Source organism: Bombina bombina, chromosome 6 (genome assembly GCF_027579735.1).
Source record: "Bombina bombina isolate aBomBom1 chromosome 6, aBomBom1.pri, whole genome shotgun sequence".
In the NCBI taxonomy this organism is placed as follows: domain Eukaryota; kingdom Metazoa; phylum Chordata; class Amphibia; order Anura; family Bombinatoridae; genus Bombina; species Bombina bombina.
This window is the reverse complement of record NC_069504.1, coordinates 889,516,464-889,538,529: the sequence shown is the minus strand read 5'-3', so window position 1 is coordinate 889,538,529 and position 22,066 is coordinate 889,516,464. Positions and strand designations below refer to the sequence as shown.

The window sequence follows — 22,066 nt, the reverse complement described above, 5'->3', positions numbered from 1 at the left end:
TGCTTTTACATCAGCTACACAGCATGATAAAACACACACTACAGCAGATTTATTCTGCTTTGGTAGCAGGCTCCATAGCTTCTGGTAATAGAGCTGAAAAGTAGCTGGGGTCTGTATAGGAAGTGTGCGTGTGCTAAGAAGTGCAAATAGGGGATCACTAAAGCACCTTATTTTAACAAATTTGTACTTTATCTCATTTGAAAAGTACTTTACTTTAAAAGCAAGTGTAAATTAAAGGGACACTGAACCCTCATTTTTTTCTTTCATGCAATAACTATTTAATCCCCACAGCTCAATATAAAAAATAAAATAAAAAATACCACCTCTGCCGGAAGGACTAACAAATGAAAATTTCAGTTGTGTTTTAATGTGTGTGCATACATTTATATATACATATGCATAACCCCCATATCCCCTAAAATAAATATATATTGCAAATACCATCTCCACTGAAAAGCAGTTGAAAGCGATAACAACCATTATGTTTATGACTTTTATCATTTTCAATGTATATTTCACTTATATTTATTTGTTAAAACCACATTTTATAAACAGTCTTATTGGTAATTATATTTTATATTTGTCTTAAAATAGTTGTCAAGGCAACAATATGCACACTCTTTTACAGTGCGCCAGCAGAGGCCAACCACAAAAAACACCAATTTTTACTACATAAGGCAGCAAAATAGTTAACAAACGTTAGTTGCAATGTTATACAAAGAAAGATGGATGGGGCGCTAGTGGACAAGCAACGGTATCTAAATAAATAAAGGAAATTACTAAATAAATTAGACTAAATAAAAAATGCTAGTTTCAATACACATAATTAATAAGATTTAATACACATAAATACTAAGATTAAATACACCAAACCAATTCACATATAAAATAATAAACACAATATATATATAAATCCTATACCACCGGTGGTTTAAAAGGATAATAATTATAAAATGGGGTTGTTAAAATCCGCTAAATGCAAGAGTCGTCCAAACAATTTAAAAACTGTGCAAAATCTGATCAAATTAAACTGTACAAATTCTGATCAGGCATCCAATTTTTGAGGCAATACAGGAATCAAAAAGCAGTTTGAGAAGTCTCAATCTCCAGTGGTTAATGCTGTCAGTGATACAAGAATTTGTAAGGTGCTGCTGGATCTGGGATAGGGGTGTCAATTACCTTGAGAGTGCGACCACCTTCAGGACAAGGATTCTGTGCTCGGTACCACGTTAACCAGTGTCAACTCCAAGTGGGTGTCCTGGTCGGTCTCAGGTTCCGTTACCCCTCTGTTGCAACCACGATCCGTCGGCGTGTGACGTAATCAGCTCCGTGTACTCCGGGTGATCACGTGTTAGGATATGCGCCAATCAGCTGGAGTCTCCCACGCTGTCAATCCTTTGGCGGTTGGTTTAAAAGTTTTTAGACAGTGACAGAGCGCTCTGGTGTCATACGGTTTAGATGTCAAGGAACAGACATACACATCTACGCGTTTCAGCCTCAATGCGGCCTTTATCAAGATGTCTTTTCTAGTTCCCATATTGTCTATTTATACCTTTATCAATTTCCTGTTTGCCACACTAATCAGTCGTTGATTGGTTAGTTAAATGTTTCCTCCATGTTTTTCCTCCATGTTTTTCTTTTATATTAGCTCTTCAATAAACGATGATTCTTTTAACGGATCTTTTATCATTGCTTCCATAAAAAGTATATGTATATACATAACCCCATAAGTTAAAGAACAATCTAATCTTGTTTAAATTATATAAGTAGAAACACACATTTAAAAGTGCATCCAAAAATGAACAACAATAAACTCATCCTAAATTATAATAAATGTATATATATATAAATATAAATCTGCTCATATAAGTTCGCATGAGCTATCCACTCTCATATACTGTATAATTTATTCGTTAATAGAATATGAGCTAGTTCTTATTTTCTCTATAAATAGTGTTAATTTTACCATTGCATATAGCTTATATAGTTTCATTTCATTTTTTCATATTGCAGAGGAATCAATAGATCACAATATAAAATCCAATAAGTTACTCAAACTGATGTAAAAACATACGTAAAAGAGATAAATTCATTTAAACTAATAATTTCAAAAAATCCTATATGCAATACTAACCCTATAATCACTCAAAATATAAAATGTCAACAATACATAACTCTAATAAATATGGTTCCTAAAACTAATGTGATAACATATGTAAAAGACCATATTAAAAGACTATATATATTCCTTATTTCATAAGGGAAGGTTAATAAAACCGAGTAAAAAATGTGAAGTTTAAAACTGATATTTAATGATATTATTGGTATTATTAATGGTGGGATTTTTTGGGATCATGGGTTCATGGTTAAGAATACTTTAAGTGGTGATTTCCAGATCTCTATCAGTATGGAATCTAAAAAAGTTAATGAATAAATGAGTTTAAATCTAATTCTACATTTAATCCTTCTGGATTAATTGAGCCAAAATTATAGATTAGTTCGGCCTCATTATAAAGGATTAATTTTTCTTAATCTCCTCCTCTGGGGTCTTTTTTAATTCTTTTTATACCCCACCATTGGAGATCTTTTGTATTGCTCCCATGGTGTTCTTTAAAGTGTTTTGATACAAAATGGCCCTCGAATCCATTTTTTATATTATTTAGGTGATCCCTAATCCTGTCTCTCAGTTTTCTTTGAGTTTGGCCTAGATACTGTTTCTTGCATGAACATTGTAGAATGTAAATCACACCTTTGTCACTACACCTAATAGCATCTTTAATAGTATGTTTATAATCTCTGGTAGTTGATTCAATAATCTTAAATTTTACTGCTACGTTTGCAAGCTACGCAGCTATAACAGGGATAAAAACCTGATAGTTTGGTTCCTCTAATTGTAGCATCAGTCTTATTTACAGTTTTCTTAAACATACTTGGTGCTAGACAATTTTTAAGATTTTTTGCCTTAGTAAAGATTAAATCTGGATGTCCCTTTACATGATCTCCCAGGATGTGATCTTTTTTGATAAGGTGCCAGTGTTTATTTAAAATCGACTTTATATGTTTATGTTGAGCATTATATCTCGTTATGAACGGGATATTTAATTTATCCTTTTGGTCCCTCTGTTTTTGAACATTGTCTACTTTTTTAATTAATAGGTTAAAAAAGTAGACAATGTGATTTTATGTTAAAATGTATAGAATTTATTTTATCAAATAATTATTTTATTTTTAATGGTAAATACTACCTTCAGCAAAAGGGAACGGCAATGGGTACCAAGTTTGCACCCAGTTACGCAAATTTATTTATGGGATATCTTGAAGAGTCTTTCATTTTTGAAGGACCGTGGGGTGCGAACTTGGTATCTTACCATAGATTTATAGATGACATTTTTATTATATGGAATGGTGACCTTGAACTTTTAAATGTCTTTCTAGAAGATTTAAATTCAAATGAATTAGGCCTAAAATTTACTAGTGAGATAGACAATAAGAATATACATTTCTTGGATCTAGAAATTAATATTATTGAAAATAAAATCCACACAAAGACATTTTTTAAAAAGGTAGATGCAAATAATTATGTGCATATTGAGAGCTGTCATTTGCCAAAATGGTTAGAAAATATACCCACCAGCCAATTTACGAGGATGAAGAAGAATTGCAGTAACCCAGATGACTTTGAATCACAATCTGTGATCCTAAAAGACAGATTTCTTGAGAAAGGATATGATAAGGACAATGCGAGTAGAGCATTAGAAAAAGCAAGGAAGAAAGACAGAGAAGACCTATTAATTAAAAAAGTAGACAATGTTCAAAAACAGAGGGACCAAAAGGATAAATTAAATATCCCGTTCATAACGAGATATAATGCTCAACATAAACATATAAAGTCGATTTTAAATAAACACTGGCACCTTATCAAAAAAGATCACATCCTGGGAGATCATGTAAAGGGACATCCAGATTTATTCTTTACTAAGGCAAAAAATCTTAAAAATTGTCTAGCACCAAGTATGTTTAAGAAAACTGTAAATAAGACTGATGCTACAATTACAGGAACCAAACTATCAGGTTTTCATCCCTGTTATAGCTGCGTAGCTTGCAAACGTAGCAGTAAAATTTAAGATTATTGAATCAACTACCAGAGATTATAAACATACTATTAAAGATGCTATTAGGTATAGTGACAAAGGTGTGATTTACATTCTACAATGTTCATGCAAGAAACAGTATCTAGGCCAAACTCAAAGAAAACTGAGAGACAGGATTAGGGATCACATAAATAATATAAAAAATGGATTCGAGGGCCATTTTGTATCAAAACACTTTAAAGAACACCATGGGAGCAATACAAAAGATCTCCAATGGTGGGGTATAAAAAGAATTAAAAAAGACCCCAGAGGAGGAGATTATGAAAAATTAATCCTTTATAATGAGGCCGAACTAATCTATAATTTTGGCTCAATTAATCCAGAAGGATTAAATGTAGAATTAGATTTAAACCCATTTATTCATTAACTTTTTTAGATTCCATACTGATAGAGATCTGGAAATCACCACTTAAAGTATTCTTAACCATGAACCCATGATCCCAAAAAATCCCACCATTAATAATACCAATAATATCATTAAATATCATTTTTAAACTTCACATTTTTTACTCGGTTTTATTAACCTTCCCTTATGAAATAAGGAATATATATAGTCCTTTAATATGGTCTTTTACATATGTTATCACATTAGTTTTAGGAACCATATTTATTAGAGTTATGTATTGTTGACATTTTATATTTTGAGTGATTATAGGGTTAGTATTGCATATAGGATTTTTTGAAATTATTAGTTTAAATGAATTTATCTCTTTTACGTATGTTTTTACATCAGTTTGAGTAACTTATTAGATTTTATATTGTGATCTATTGATTCCTCTGCAATATGAAAAAATGAAATGAAACTATATAAGCTATATGCAATGGTAAAATGAACACTATTTATCCTCTTAAGGACATATGACGGAATTTTTCCGTCATAAAACAATTGAGCAAACTGAAAGCTGTGTCCTTAAAGGGTTAAAGAGAAAATAAGAACTAGCTCATATTCTATTAACGAATAAATTATACAGTATATGAGAGTGGATAGCTCATGCGAACTTATATGAGCAGATTTATATTTATATATATATACATTTATTATAATTTAGGATGAGTTTATTGTTGTTCATTTTTGGATGCACTTTTAAATGTGTGTTTCTACTTATATAATTTAAACAAGATTAGATTGTTCTTTAACCCCTTAATGACCAGACCATTTTTCAATTTTCTTACCCTTAATGACAAAGGCTATTTTTACATTTCTGCTGTGTTTGTGTTTAGCTGTAATTTTCCTCTTACACATTTAATGTACCCACACATATTATATACTGTTTTTCTCGCCATTAAATGGACTTTCTAAAGATACCATTATTTTCATCATATCTTATAATTTCCTATAAAAAAAATATAAAATATGAGGAAAAAATTGAAAAAAACACACTTTTTCTAACTTTGACCCCCAAAATCTGTTACACATCTACAATCACCAAAAAACACCTATGCTAAATAGTTTCTAAATTTTATCCTGAGTTTAGAAATACCCAATGTTTACATGTTCTTTACTTTTTTTGCAAGTTATAGGGCCATAAATACAAGTAGCACTTTGCTATTTCCAAACCCCTTTTTTTCAAAATTAGCGCTAGTTACATTGGAACCCTGATATCTGTCAGGAAAACCTGAATATCCCTTGACATGTATATATTTTTTTTTAGAAGACAACCCAAAGTATTGATCTAGGTCCATTTTGGTATATTTCATGCCACCATTTCACCGCCAAATGTCATCAAATAAAAAAAAAAGTTCACTTTTTCACAAATTTTGTCACAAACTTTAGGTTTCCCACTGAAATTATTTACAAACAGCTTCTGCAATTAAGGCACAGATGGTTGTAAATGCTTCTTTGGGATCCCCTTTGTTCAGAAATAGCAGACTTATATGGCTTTGGGGTTGCTTTTTGGTAATTAGAAGGCTGCTAAATGCTGCTGCGCACCACACGTAAATTATGCCCAGCAGTGAAGGGGTTAATTAGGTAGGTTGTAGGGAGCTTGCATGGTTAATTTTAGCTTTAGGGTAGTGTAGTAGACAACCCCAAGTATTGATCTAGGCCCATTTTGATATATTTTATGCCACTATTTCACCGCCAAATGCGAGCAAACAATTAAAAAAAATTCATTTTTCACAATTTTAGGTTTCTCACTGAAAGTATTTACAAACAGCTTGTGCTATTATGGCACAAATTGTTGTAAAAGCTTCTTTGGGATCCCCTTTGTTCAGAAATAGCAGACTTATATGGCTTTGGCATTGCTTTTTGGTAATTAGAAGGCCGCTAAATGCTGCTGCGCACCACACGTAAATTATGCCCAGCAGTGAAGGGGTTAATTAGGTAGGTTGTAGGGAGCTTGCAGGGTTAATTTTAGCTTTAGGGTAGAGATCAGCCTCCCACCTGACACATCCCACCCCCTGATCCCTCCCAAACAGCTCTCTTCCCTCCCCCACCCCACAATTGTCCCCGCCATCTTAAGTACTGGCAGAAAGTCTGCCAGTACTAAATAAAAGGAGTTTTTCTTTTTTTTAATAAAAAAAAATAAAATGTTTTAGTTGTGATGGACCCCTGCCTTAGCCCCAACCTCCATGATCCCCCCCCCAGCTCTCTAACCCTCTCCCCTACCTAATTGCCGCCATCTTGGGTACTGGCAGCTGTCTGCCAGTACCCAATTTGCCCCAAAAACAAAAGTATTTTTTTGTCTTTTTGCCATTATTAATGTTTTCTGTAGTGTAGCAGCCCCCCACAATACCCCAACCCCCTCCCCCTCCCAGATCCTTATATATTTATTTTTTTAAAATCTTTTTTCCCCCCTCTTCCCTCCTCATTGGTGTCAGTGGCCAGCTAATCGCGCACGCGCGCCCCCGCACGCTCCCGGCACCCGGCGTGCACATTGCACTTACAGGAACCGGATGCCGGGTAGCGATGGGCCGCCCACCCGCCTCCCTGTTATTCTCCCACCCACCAACGAACAGCACCATCGCTACCGGTGCAGAGAGGGCCACAGAGTGGCTCTCTCTGCATCGGAGTCTTCTAAAAAGGTATTGCAGGATGCCTCCATATGGAGGCATCACTGCAATACCCTGAGAGCTGCTGGAAGCGATTGCGATCGCTTCCAGCACTCTGTTAGACAACTGACGTACCAGGTACGTCTATTGTCATTAACTGGTTGTTAATGCATGACGTACCTGGTACGTCAGTTGTCATTAAGGGGTTAACTTATGGGGTTATGTATATACATATACTTTTTATGGAAGCAATGATAAAAGATCCGTTAAAAGAATCATCGTTTATTGAAGAGCTAATATAAAAGAAAAACATGGAGGAAAAACATGGAGGAAACATTTAACTAACCAATCAACGACTGATTAGTGTGGCAAACAGGAAATTGATAAAGGTATAAATAGACAATATGGGAACTAGAAAAGACATCTTGATAAAGGCCGCATTGAGGCTGAAACGCGTAGATGTGTATGTCTGTTCCTTGACATCTAAACCGTATGACACCAGAGCGCTCTGTCACTGTCTAAAAACTTTTAAACCAACCGCCAAAGGATTGACAGCGTGGGAGACTCCAGCTGATTGGCGCATATCCTAACACGTGATCACCCGGAGTACACGGAGCTGATTACGTCACACGCCGACGGATCGTGGTTGCAACAGAGGGGTAACGGAACCTGAGACCGACCGGGACACCCACTTGGAGTTGACACTGGTTAACGTGGTACCGAGCACAGAATCCTTGTCCTGAAGGTGGTCGCACTCTCAAGGTAATTGACACCCCTATCCCAGATCCAGCAGCACCTTACAAATTCTTGTATCACTGACAGCATTAACCACTGGAGATTGAGACTTCTCAAACTGCTTTTTGATTCCTGTATTGCCTCAAAAATTGGATGCCTGATCAGAATTTGCACAGTTTAATTTGATCAGATTTTGCACAGTTTTTAAATTGTTTGGACGACTCTTGCATTTAGCGGATTTTAACAACCCCATTTTATAATTATTATCCTTTTAAACCACCGGTGGTATAGGATTTATATATATTGTGTTTATTATTTTATATGTGAATTGGTTTGGTGTATTTAATCTTAGTATTTATGTGTATTAAATCTTATTAATTATGTGTATTGAAACTAGCATTTTTTATTTAGTCTAATTTATTTAGTAATTTCCTTTATTTATTTAGATACCGTTGCTTGTCCACTAGCGCCACATCCATCTTTCTTTGTATTTCTTGTGTAGAATTGCTTTCAGAGTGCATTTCTTTCTTTTGATGTGTGCAGGTATAATATTGGTGTAAAGAAGTTTGAACCCATCTTGTGTTAGTTGCAATGTTGATTCATTTACTTTAGGTATTTTTGTTCTAAGTGACAAAAGTGGTTTTAACTTCAGACTAAATAATTCACCTAACTCTTTCATGATGGGGGGAAATGTTTAAAATTGGAGCAAAGTTCTGATGTAAACATTTGCAGGAAACAGGAAGTTACGTGATTTGTCAATGCAATCACGTGACTTCAACAGTGGGATTGGATTATGGGGGACCGCCTTCCCTCCTCTAGTTCAATTATTTGTTTTGTAGAAGCAGTAAGGAGCAGCATGCTGAAAAAGTTAGGATGTTCCATGCCGTCCTAACGGCGTTAAAGCCCAATGCTTTTAGGACAGCATGGAACGTCCTAAAGGTTTCTAGGGGTTAATATATGTATATTATATTATTATTATTACCTTTTGTATGCTAAATTGCTATACATTTCCTCTCCTCAGACACAGCCCTGCACAGTGGCAGAGAATTACTGAACAGCTTCCTGGTGGCAAGTTTACAGAGGTAATTTAAAAGGAGAACACTGCAAAGGGTGGCAGACTGTAGGGAGATAGGCTATATCCACTGGGCTAAAACTCATGGATGTGGGCTACATGTACTGTACACATAAACTACACCCATCTACAATACAAAAAACTCATACATACACAGTTCCAGATCAAGAGCTTTATGGGTTTGAAGTTGAAGATTTTGTTAAACCTATTTTCGCAGACCGACACATGCGCACCGACACACTCACTTATGCTAACACACACACACACAAACACAGACACACATGCAAACCCTCATACAGACACGCACAGAGATACTAACACAGACATACACAGATACTAACACACACACACACACAGACACACACAGAGATACTAACACACAAACACTCATACAGACACGCACAAAGATACTAACACACAAACACTCATACAGACACGCACAGAGATACTAACACACAAACACTCATACAGACACGCACAGAGATACTAACACGCAAACCCTCATACAGACACGCACAGAGATACTAACACAGACATACACAGATACTAACACACACACACACACAGACACACACAGAGATACTAACACACAAACACTCATACAGACACGCACAGAGATACTAACACACAAACACTCATACAGACACGCACAGAGATACTAACACACAAACACTCATACAGACACGCACAGAGATACTAACACGCAAACACTCATACAGACACGCACAGAGATACTAACACACAAATACTCATACAGACATGCACAGAGATATTAACACAGACATACACACATACTAACACACACACAGTGCAACTATACTGCCTGCAGAGCCTGTAATTCCAGCCCAGCTAAATATTAGCAGTCTTTCTGTCTGTCTAACCATCTCTCTAGGTCAATGACCAATTGTCTTATTACTAAATACTACATTGAAGTATCATTTTCTTTGTTTTGTGTTTTTCAGCAAAAATGCACGCTCTAAAAAAATATTATTCATAAGCGTGCTTACCAAAAAGCACACACACACACACATATTAATGCGTGTGTGTTATACAAACATACACTATAATAATATTTTTATTGAGGTTATAAAAGAAAGTACAGAACATTTCTCTTAAAAAAAAAAAAGGAAGTAACATAATCATGCCATAAAATATATTCAACGATATAGAAAACAAACAAATAGGCACAAACGTTTGTTCGTGATAGCTGAATCTAGGCATGAAGAGTTGGTATCATAACTAGAACTAGAATTTGTAATGGCAATTATCACTAACAAATTATATCTATTAACTCACAATGCCATTGCTTTATTGTCCTGTTCTAAAAACATAATTTATGTAAGAACTTACCTGATAAATTAATTTCTTTCATATTGGCAAGAGACCATGAGCTAGTGACGTATAGGATATACATTCCTACCAGGAGGGGCAAAGTTTCCCAAACCTCAAAATGCCTATAAATACACCCCTCACCACACCCACAATTCAGTTTAACGAATAGCCAAGAGGTGGGGTGATAAGAAAGGAGCGAAAGCATCAAATAAGGAATTGGAATAATTGTGCTTTATACAAAAAAAATCATAACCACCACAAAAAAAGGTGGGCCTCATGGACTCTTGCCAATATGAAAGAAATGAATTTATCAGGTAAGTTCTTACATAAATTATGTTTTCTTTCATGTAATTGGCAAGAGTCCATGAGCTAGTGACGTATGGGATAGCAGATACCAAAGATGTGGAACTTCCACGCAAGAGTCACTAGAGAGGGAGGGATAAAATAAAGACAGCCAATTCCGCTGAATAAATAATCCACAACCCAAATCAAAAAGTTTTAATCTTATAATGAAAAAAACTGAAATTATAAGCAGAAGAATCAAACTGAAACAGCTGCCTGAAGTCCTTTTCTATCAAAAACTGCTTCAGAAGAAGAAAAAACATCAAAATGGTAGAATTTAGTAAAAGTATGCAAAGAAGACCAAGTTGCTGCTTTGCAAATCTGATCAACAGAAGCTTCATTCCTAAAAGCCCAGGAAGTAGAAACTGACCTAGTAGAATGAGCCGTAATCCTCTGAGGCGGGGATTTACCCGACTCCACATAAGCATGATGAATCAAAGACTTTAACCAAGACGCCAAAGAAATGTCAGAAGCCTTCTGACCTTTCCTAGAACCAGAAAAGATAACAAATAGACTAGAAGTCTTTCTGAAATCTTTAGTAGCTTCAACATAATATTTCAAGCTTCAACTTTAGGTAAAAAATTAAATGAAATCCGCAACACCGCCTTATCCTGATGAAAAATCAGAAAAGGAAATTCACAAGAAAGAGCAGATAACTCAGAAACTCTTCTAGCAGAAGAGATGGCCAAAAGGAACAAAACTTTCCAGGAAAGTAATTTAATATCCAGAGAATGCATAGGTTCAAACGGAGGAGCCTGTAAAGCCATCAGAACCAAATTAAGACTCCAAGGAGGAGAGATTGACTTAAGGACAGGCTTGATACGAACCAAAGCCTGTACAAAACAATGAATATCAGGATGATTAGCAATCTTTCTGTGAAAAAGAACAGAAAGAGCAGAGATCTGTCCTTTCAAGGAACTTGCAGACAAACCCTTATCCAAACCATCCTGAAGAAACTGTAAAATTCTAGGAATTCTAAAAGAATGCTAAGAGAATTTATGAGAAGAACACCAAGAAATGTAAATCTTCCAAACTCGGTAATAAATCTTTCTAGACACAGATTTACGAGCCTGTAACATAGTATCAATCACTGAGTGGATAAACCTCTATGACTAAGTATTAAGTGTTCAATCTCCATACCTTCAAATTAAATGATTTGAGATCCTGATGGAAAAATGGGCCTTGAGATAGAAGATCTGGCCTTAACGGAAGTGTCCAAGGTTGGCAACTGGCCATCCGAACGAGATCCGCATACCAAAACCTGTGTGGCCATGCTGGAGCCACCAGCAGTACAAACGAACGCTCCATTAGGATTTTGGAAATCACTTTTGGAAGAAGTACTAGAGGCGGAAAGATATAAGCAGGTTGATAATTCCAAGGAAGTGACAACGCATCCACCGCTTCCGCCTGAGGATCCCTGGATCTGGACAGATACCTGGGAAGTTTCTTGTTTAGATGAGAGGCCATCAGATTTATTTCTGGAAGTCCCGAGATTTGAACAATCTGAAGAAATACCTCTGGGTGAAGAGACCATTCGCCCGGATGTAACGTCTGGCGACTGAGATAATCCACTTCCCAATTGTCTATACCTGGGATGTGAACCGCAGAAATTAGACAGGAGCTGGATTCCGCCCATACAAGTATCCGAGATACTTTTTCATAGCCTGAGGACTGTGAGTCCCACCTTGATGATTGACATATGCCACGGTTGTGACATTGTCTGTCTGAAAACAAATAAACGATTCTCTCTTCAGAAGAGGCCAGAACTGAAGAGCTCTGAAAATCGCACGGAGTTCCAAAATGTTGATTGGTAATCTCGCCTCCTGAGATTCCCAAACCCCCTGCGCTGTCAGAGATCCCCATACAGCTCCCCAACCTGTTGAGATCACAGTCCAGGTTGGACGAACAAAAGAGGCCCCTTGAATTAAACAATGGTGATCCAACCACCAAGTCAGAGAAGATTGAACATTGGGATTTAAGGATATTAATTGTGATATCTTTGTATAATCCCTGCACCATAGGTTCAGCATACAAAGCTGGAGAGGTCTCATGTGAAAACGAGCAAAAGGGATCGCGTCCGATGCAGCAGTCATGAGACCTAGAATTTCCATTCACAAAGCTACCGAAGGGAATGATTGAGACTGAAGGTTTCGACAAGCTGAAACCAATTTCAGACGTCTCTTTTCTGTTAGAGACAAAGTCATGGACACTGAATCTATTTGGAAACCCAAAAAGGTTACCCTTGTCTGAGGAATCAATGAACTCTTTGGTAAATTGATCCTCCAACCATGTCTTGGAAGAAACAACACAAGTTGATTCGTATGAGATTCTGCAGAATGTAAAGACTGAGCAAATACCAAGATATCTTCCAAATAAGGAAATACCGCAATACCCTGTTCTCTGATTACAGAGCGAAAGGCACCGAGAACCTTTGAAAAGATCCTTGGAGCTGTTGCTAGGCCAAACGGAAGAGCAACAAACTGGTAATGCTTGTCTAGAAAAGAGAATCTCAGAAACTGATAGTGATCTGGATGGATTGGAATATGAAGATATGCATCCTGTAAGTCTATTGTAGACATATAATGCCCTTGCTGAACAAAAGACAGAATAGTCCTTATAGTCACCATTTTGAATGTTGGTATCCTTACATAACGATTCAATATTTTTAGATCCAGAACTGGTCTGAAGGAATTCTCCTTCTTTGGTACAATGAACAGATTTGAGTAAAACCCCAGAACCCGTTCCAGAACTGGAACTGGCACAATTACCCCAGCCGACTCTAGATCTGAAACACATTTCAGAAACGCCTGAGCCTTTACTGGGTTTACTGGAATGCATGAGAGAAAAAATCTTCTCACAGGCGGTCTTACCTTGAAACCTATTCTGTACCCTTGTGAAACAATGTTCTAAATCCAAAGACTTTGAATCGAATTGATCCAAATATCTTTGAAAAATCGTAACCTGCCCCCTACCAGCTGTGCTGGAATGAGGGCCGCACCATCATGCCACACCAACTGACAGTCTGAAAGAAGGAATACTGATTATCCTGAATCATGGCAAATATAAGTTTAAAACATATATTTAGAACTTTACATATAAAGTGCCCAACCATAGCTTAGAGTGTCATGAATAAAATAAGACTTACTTACCCTAAGACACTCATCTACATATAGTAGATAGCCAAACCAGTACTGAAACGAGAATCAGTAGAGGTAATGGTATATAAGAGTATATCGTCGATCTGAAAAGGGAGGTAGGAGAAGAAATCTCTACGACCGATAACAGAGAACCTATGAAATAGATCCCCTAGAGGAAGACCATGGTATTCAAATAGGCAATACTCTCTTCACATCCCTCTGACATTCACTGCACTCTGATTGGAAAACCGGGCTTCAGCCTGCTGCAAAGCGCATATCAACGTAGAAAATCTAGCACAAACTTACTTCACCACCTCCATGGGAGGCAAAGTTTGTAAAACTGAATTGTGGGTGTGGTGAGGGGTGTATTTATAGGCATTTTGAGGTTTGGGAAACTTTGCCCCTCCTGGTAGGAATGTATATCCCATACGTCACTAGCTCATGGACTCTTGCCAATTACATGAAAGAAAACAAAATCACACACACACACACACATATACATGTGTGTGTGTGTGTATATATATATATATATATATATATATATATATATATAATGTAGAGAAAATAACACATTGTGTAAATCATTTACAAATCTAGACAAGTCAGAAGACTTGCTTTTCACACAGAAACTCTCTGATTACATTGTTTCCAATGCAGCAAAGGATTCTGGGTGAGATATGCAAATGAGGTTCACAATGACTCACTTTTTTACTTTTAGCCTGGTTTTTAAGGCAGACTTCCCTTTACGCCATAGCATCGCCGCATTACACAGCTTCGTAAAGCTACAACCTTGTAAGAATTGTGACATTAGAAACCTCTGTTTTTATATATTTTTTATCATCGTAGAAGCTAGTTGTCACATAATATCAAGGCATTATACTTTGGAGCCTAAATTCTATCTCTATTTTTCATGAAATATTATAACTATAGAGAATCATATAAAGAATATGAAATATCATATGTACCCAGGGTATCATGACATGGAGTAAGATATAATAGAAAATATGGCTTATAGCACAGTGTATTTACAAATCAGACTAAGTAGGAGCTCTGTCTAACAAAGTATATTAGAGGGCCTATTTTGAATATATTGGGGTAATAGAACAAATCAAAGAAAGTCGGCAATCTTTAGGTGCAAATTATATGCTGTAGAGTATTTTAGGGGGAGTATCACAATAAATTTATAGTAACTAATACTCCACACCTCAGTCCATGTATATAGGCTAAAGGAAGGTCTGGACATAGGTGTATAGTACCCCAGATTGAAAATACATGTAAACAGCACAATATAAGTCATTATCTGATACATTAAAATATATAGTAGTACTATATAGCTTGTTGTATAGGTTTAGCAGAAACTGAGCACAAAGATATAGTATCCTAAGCTTAATACACATAATAAAAGCATAAACGCTCCCCTGAAGTTATATATCATAAGGCAGGAAATAGCGTGATAATAAATTCTAAATATATATTCACTAGATAGTAGATATATACTTGCAGCAATAAATCATTAACAATCTATTCATAATATCTGTAGGGAGCGTGAGCTATGGGAATTACATAAAATTTCAAGCGTGTAGTTTTCATAAAATTTAACACTCATCAATGCAATTTACAAAACATTTCAACATACAAGTATATAAATGAAGTATGAAAGAGAAAGAAAATCTGATCAAGATCATCAGGATCGTTACTACAGTCTGCAGTTATACCATTCCCGATGTTCTCATCCAGACCTCAGAACCTATAGTAGTCACAAGCGGTAATAAAACTGGGCTCTGCTTGCAAAACAGTCCTGTAAGAGCATGACAGGAATAGTTTGCAAAGCATAGTCGTTCAAGATAGATCGTCCCTGTAAAGAGACATCTACATTCGTATGAAGTTGCTCCTAATGCACCTTTTACCTTCCGTTCTGCTGTCTAGGAGCGCACCGGTTTAGTGTACAATAGATATCATGGAGGCAATAGTACACAGGAACTGTAACTAGTGCAGAGTTAGACATCGGCCTCTCAGTGGTATTGTTAGTATATTTTACTTGTTACTTTGGTAATAAACATATTACGCTATGTGGAAGATCTTTGTGCGCTTTTTTTTAGATTGCACAAATATATATATATATATATATATATATATATATATACAGTTGTGCTCATAAGTTTACATACCCTGGCAGAATCTATGATTTCTTGGCCATTTTTCAGAGAAAATGAATGATAACACAAAAACCTTTCTTTCACTCATGGTTAGTGTTTAGCTGAAGCCATTTATTATCAATCAACTGTGTTTACTCTTTTAAAATCATAATGACAACAGAGACTACTCAACTGACCCTGATCAAAAGTTTAGATACCCTGGTGATTTTGGCCTGATAACATGCACACAAGTTGACACAAAGGGGTTTGAATGGCTATTAAAGGTAACCATCCTCACCTGTGATCTGTTTGCTTGTAATTAGTGTGTGTGTATAAAAGGTCAATGAGTTTTTGGACTCCTGACAGACCCTTGCATCTTTCATCCAGTGCTGCACTGACGTTTCTGGATTCTGAGTCATGGGGAAAGCAAAAGAATTGTCAAAGATCTGCGGGAAAAGGTAGTTGAACTGTATAAAACAGGAAAGGGATATAAAAAGATATCCAAGGAATTGAGAATGCAAATCAGCAGCGTTCAAACTCTAATCAAGAACTGGAAAATTAGTGTTTCTGTTTGATAACATACTGCTTTCATCTTGCCATTAATTCTGACCAAATTTCCTGTGCCTTTGTAACTCACACATCTCCAAAACATCAGCGATCCACCTCCATGTTTCACAGTAGGAATGGTGTACCTTTCATCATAGGCCTTGTTGACTCCTCTCCAAATGTAGCGTTTATGGTTGTGACTAAAAGCTCAATTTTGGTCTCATCACTCCAAATGACTTTGTGCTAGAAGGTTTGAGGCTTGTCTCTGTGCTGTTTAGCGTATTGTAAGCGGGATACTTTGTGGCATTTGCGTAGTAATGGCTTTCTTCTGGCGACTCGACCATGCAAGCCATCTTTCTACAAGTGCCTCCTTATTGTGCATCTTGAAACAGCCACACCACATGTTTTTAGAGAGTCCTGTATTTCACATGAAGTTATTTGTGGGTTTGTCTTTGCATCCCAAACAATTTTCCTGACAGTTGTGGCTGAAATTTTAGTTGGTTTCAACAGAACCCCTCATTTTCCACTTCTTGATTAGAGGTTTGTTTTTTTTTGTTTTTTTTTATAAATATTTTTATTGAGGTACAATGAGAGGCATACATCAGTTATGTAAACAAATTTTTGCGCTACATGTTACATACAATAAAGGCTTCAATATTCCTGGAGTAGCAAAATAACCACATAAAAACAACAATTTACAAACCATGTAGACATTGTATATAGAGGATGCCCAACATAAAGAGACCTTCTAAAAGCATTAAGATGGAGGAAGGCAAATATAGGCCAAAAAGACCATCTGTGGATCTCATCATTATACCTTGGTTTTATAACATTTAAAATGTAAGATGTAATATATTGAATATGCTGTAACAAAATCAAGATCAAAACCAAAACCCCCTTAATAATAACAAGCAGGAACCATATTAGGGCCTACCGACCCACACATTAGGGTAGTAACTGCTGTATATCTGGCCTCAAAAAGGCCCCTGATATATGTTGAAGGAAGAAAAACTTAGCAGGTACAAGTCAAGCAGACCTATTAGTCTGGTTAAATTGGATAGGTTCCGTATTATGGTGCAATATGAAATAGAAAGGGATACCAAGGGGGTGATGGAAGGTGCGGTATAAGCAAGAGAAACCGCTTTTTTAATTCTCCTAAAACTAGGAGACATATTATGGAATAGTAGGGTGGGGGTGGTAAGATAAATACAATAAATGGAAAGCATGCCAAAGGAGACTTTCAAGGTGTAGGGCGCCAGTTATATAATGTTACTATGTCGAGGGGGAGAGCAAGTGAAACTGTGAAGAAGACAGGGTAGGTATAGAGATTATAGACTCAGCTAGCTAGTATTATTTATCAGTCCTGCTGATCTAAATAAAGTAGGTAAAGTCAGTACCTTGGTATTGAGAGTATATAGTAAGAGAGTAAATAGGTTGTGGAATTGCTTTTGCATCTAGGGTGAAAAAGGTTTTACTAGAGATGTTGTGCAATTGACAATTGGTTGGTCTATGCAGACTAAATATGGACAACATTAAGCTTTGGGGAGATCAGAGTTATTGCTATTGTGAAGCATGATTAAAACACGTTGAAGAATTTTTTGTTCTGGGAGTTAGTCTTATAGGATACAAAATGATAGGTGAAACCCAGTGAGGAAGGAGAAGGGTGTGTAAATCATTCTGATATACTGAGATAGTGCTGGGTATTGGGGAGATGTAGTGGCATATATATAGTCTTTTTGCCAGCTTAACCTAAAAATGCGATTGTAGCAACTTTGCTTCTATGGGAGTACAGGGTAGGGGCATAAATCAGCCTTTATGGTAATAATATGTCTTAGCAACTATGTTAGTTGGATATGGGCCCTGTATCCAACAACAGGCTATTGTGTCAAAGTTAATTACCCCCTTCCCATATGTACAGTAGATAGGCAGCTACCAGTTTCTCAACATGTCAGAACAATTGAAACTTATATAAACATAAAAAAGAAAAATAAGCATAAACCATCATGTAAGTGAGAGGCTGGATTCTCAAACAGGAGGAAACTAAACAGTGCTAGGGACATTTTATACATTTATCCCAATGCAATACAATTGAACTAACTATATAGCAAAACATAATTAACCTAGTCATCTCACAAACGTACTAATGCTCTAGGGATATGCACAAACGTCAATACCCCTCTTTTAAACTGAGAGACCCCTAGGAAGTGATAGTTTAGCGTAGCTTTAATAAGTGTGATGAGCCTTATCTAAGTCCAAAACTAAATCACTTCTTGATTAGAGTTTGAACACTGCTGATTTGAATTCTCAATTCCTTGGATATCTTTTTATATCCCTTTCCTGTTTTATACAGTTCAACTACCTTTTCCCGCAGATCATTTGATAATTCTTTTGCTTTCCCCATGCCTCAGAATCCAGAAATGTCAGTGCAGCACTGGATGAAAGATGCAAGGGTCTGTCAGGAGTCCAGAAACTCATTGACCTTTTATACACACACACTAATTACAAGCAAACAGATCACAGGTGAGGATGGTTACCTTTAATAGCCATTCAAACCCCTTTGTGTCAACTTGTGTACATGTTATCAGGCCAAAATCACCAGGGTATGTAAACTTTTGATCAGGGTCATTTGGGTAGTTTCTGTTGTCAATATGATTTAAAAAAAAAAAAGTAAACACAGTTAATTGATAATAAATGGATTCAGACAAACACTAACCATGAGTGAAAGAAAAAATTTTGTGTTATTCATATTCTCTGAAAAATGGCCAAGAAATCATAAATTCTGCCAGGGTATGTAAACTTATGGGCACAACTGTGTGTGAAAATATATATATATATATATATATATATATATATACATATATATACACACACATATACATATATATATATACACACACATATACATATATATACACACACATATACATATATATATATACACACACATATACATATATATACACACACACAGGGCTCAAACAAAATGTCAAGCTACTAGCCAGCCCAAAATGTTACTCGGCACTTATGATCCCGCCAACTCCCACTAACCCCCCCTCTTTGCATATGTTTAGTCAATGCCAAACACCTTATTGTGCAGCAATGTTTTAATACAGTTTTTGTTTTATGCCATAAATTAAATTATGCTACATACAGTAATAAATTAACAAGAATAAGTGCATAGCAGTTAGCAACATCAACTAGGGTTCTGGGGAAGACAACAGCTGGACAGAAAAAGGAAGGAAGAGTGCAGAGAGTGTTGACATTATTTTGAGGTCATAGCAGACCTGGCAAAATTGTTTTATAACTATCATCTCTCATCTAACTCCACTCCCTCCCATCTTCAATCTCTCTTTTTACCCCTTATCTTCTCTTTACACTCTCTCTCTTCTCTCTATCTTTTTCTCCACTTTCACTTTTCCTCTCCAATCCCTCTCTGCCCCTGTTTATCCTCTCAGAAGTAACAATCTAAGCACTAATGGGGTCCCTAGAGGAATAACATATCCTTGTCGCCAATGGCTAGTGAAAATGTTGTATGTATGTGTGTGTGTGTGTGTGTATGTGTGTATATATATATATATATATATATATATAAATACAGTATAGTAGTACCACTCAACAAAGTAATTAATTCCAGTTGCTGACAGAATACTGACTTCTCATACTGATGTCACTCAGTGGCTGGTTAGCACACTGGTAAGACTTATGTATGAGTGTTAGAGGAAATCTGTGGTTGAAGAAAGGGGGGATAGAGTGCAGGCCTAGGGCACAGAGCTGGACCTTGAGGGAAATTGACTAGATCTCCATGGCAATTTCCCTCCCAATATTTTTTAGTTTATTTGAATGCCGGCGCAGCTACATGTTGGCATTCATAATAATGACAGACAACTGTCAGCATGTTAACCACAAGTTTAGCAGATTAGTGATTTAATTATACGCTTAACCACAGAGCACTATAGGGCAGCAAAGCAGGATTATATAACAAAGTCTTGTCGCTTCCCTCTTTTTTCCAACTATCAAACTGTTTCTTTGCATTGCTTTCTGATAGCAGTTAGTAGTATACATTAACACCTATTCTGATGCTTAAGCCATTTGTCAGCATTTAAATAGTAAACAACTACATATGTAAACCAGGGCTACATCAAAGGAAAAAGCAAAGGCACATAGGCTACTTATAGAGACAACAAATTGTGGAATGCCATGCTGTATATATGCTGAGGCAAAGCAAACCGTGCTGGGTTAAGTTTATTGGTCAGAGCACCAGATATCCAGTTAATGGCTCTTCAATTTGGGTTTGTAAGGAAAAATAATCTTGTTTATTTTGCTTATAGAAAGGAATTTGTCCATGTCTTTGGGTATGAGATTTCTCAGAAAGAGTTTTCATCGGGATTTCCACCAGAAATCTTAACCAGGTAAGAATGGGTATAATATACTATGTATAGCGAGTTAGAAAAATCATCCATCACCCCAGAAGTACAAAATAAAAGTTTAATATGTTTATAGTGTAATGGTTTACAGCTGGTAGCTTCTATCCCTTTATAAAGGTTTTGTAAGGTGAGAGCAGGTGGATGAGGGGAAGATATAAGGATCAGCATTATTTGGGTAGATATTGGTAAAGCCCTTTTTTTAGAACCTATGTGAATTTATAATATGGTTTACCCCCTGCCAGCTATGTTATGTGTACATGTTTTTGCTTTTTGTTCATCAGTAATTTCATCTATTTTGGCCAATGGCTTATCCCACAGCTTCTTGTTTTCTTTATAGTATTAACAGTATATGCTTATGATAGACTAGGAATTTTGAAATCACTATAATCTGAGTATTCTTTTTGGGAGCCTGTATTGATTATGGACTTTTTTAGGGCAGTGAGTAGTAAAAGGACCTCTAACTTTGTTTCTTCTACCGCAGGCTGGCATTCCATGATGGATTTTCTGACCCTTTGAATTGGAATAATGCCCAGGTATCTCTCACACCCCTAGATTTCAGTGTTGACAGAATATGGAAGCATATTGGAGATGACAGCCACCCTGTGACTATAGTCCTGGATTCACTCAGTTGGCTACTTGCACATTGCCCTCTTCCATCTGTCTGCCACACTCTACGAAACTTGCCAAGGGGGCGGAAAGGTGCAGGTAAGAGGAGCACAATAACCATGAGCTCAATATGTTTCTTCTTATGATTAATTAAATTACATTTGCAACAAATTTTGCATTGATAGTAGCATAATAAGATTTAATAGACCTTATTTCATTTTAAACATATAGGTGACGTAACTTACTCTATCTTTAATCCTATCACTGCAAAGTTTCACCAAGCATTATACTTTGCAGAAATCAGTTATGAAACACATTTATTTTGATTCAGTAGAACATTTTACTACACCTATTTAACATAATAGGAATCATCTATATGCCCTTGATCTCATCTGCAGTAGATTGTCCCATCATAATGTAAATCATATATGGATATTGTATAGTAGAGCTCAAAGAATAACAGGTGTCAGAGAGTCTTGAGGCCATATCTCCAGAAGAGTATGAACAAACTGGAATCTGTTCAAAGGAGGGCAATTAAAATGGTACATGATCTAAACTTAAAGACAAAAAACTTAATTACCTAAATATGTATAGT

At 36.3% G+C, this 22,066-nt stretch overlaps 1 protein-coding gene across 1 annotated transcript in view; it reads left to right on the top strand.

Moving 5' to 3' along the window:
- ELP5 (elongator acetyltransferase complex subunit 5) overlaps positions 1–22,066 on the top strand; it is a 107,387-nt gene that overhangs the window by 37,701 nt on the left and 47,620 nt on the right. Inside the window, exons 2-4 of the mRNA XM_053718441.1 lie at positions 8,899–8,959; positions 20,770–20,850; positions 21,347–21,570. Coding sequence (XP_053574416.1) covers positions 8,899–8,959; positions 20,770–20,850; positions 21,347–21,570 — 366 coding nt within the window. The remainder of the gene's footprint in view (positions 1–8,898; positions 8,960–20,769; positions 20,851–21,346; positions 21,571–22,066) is intronic.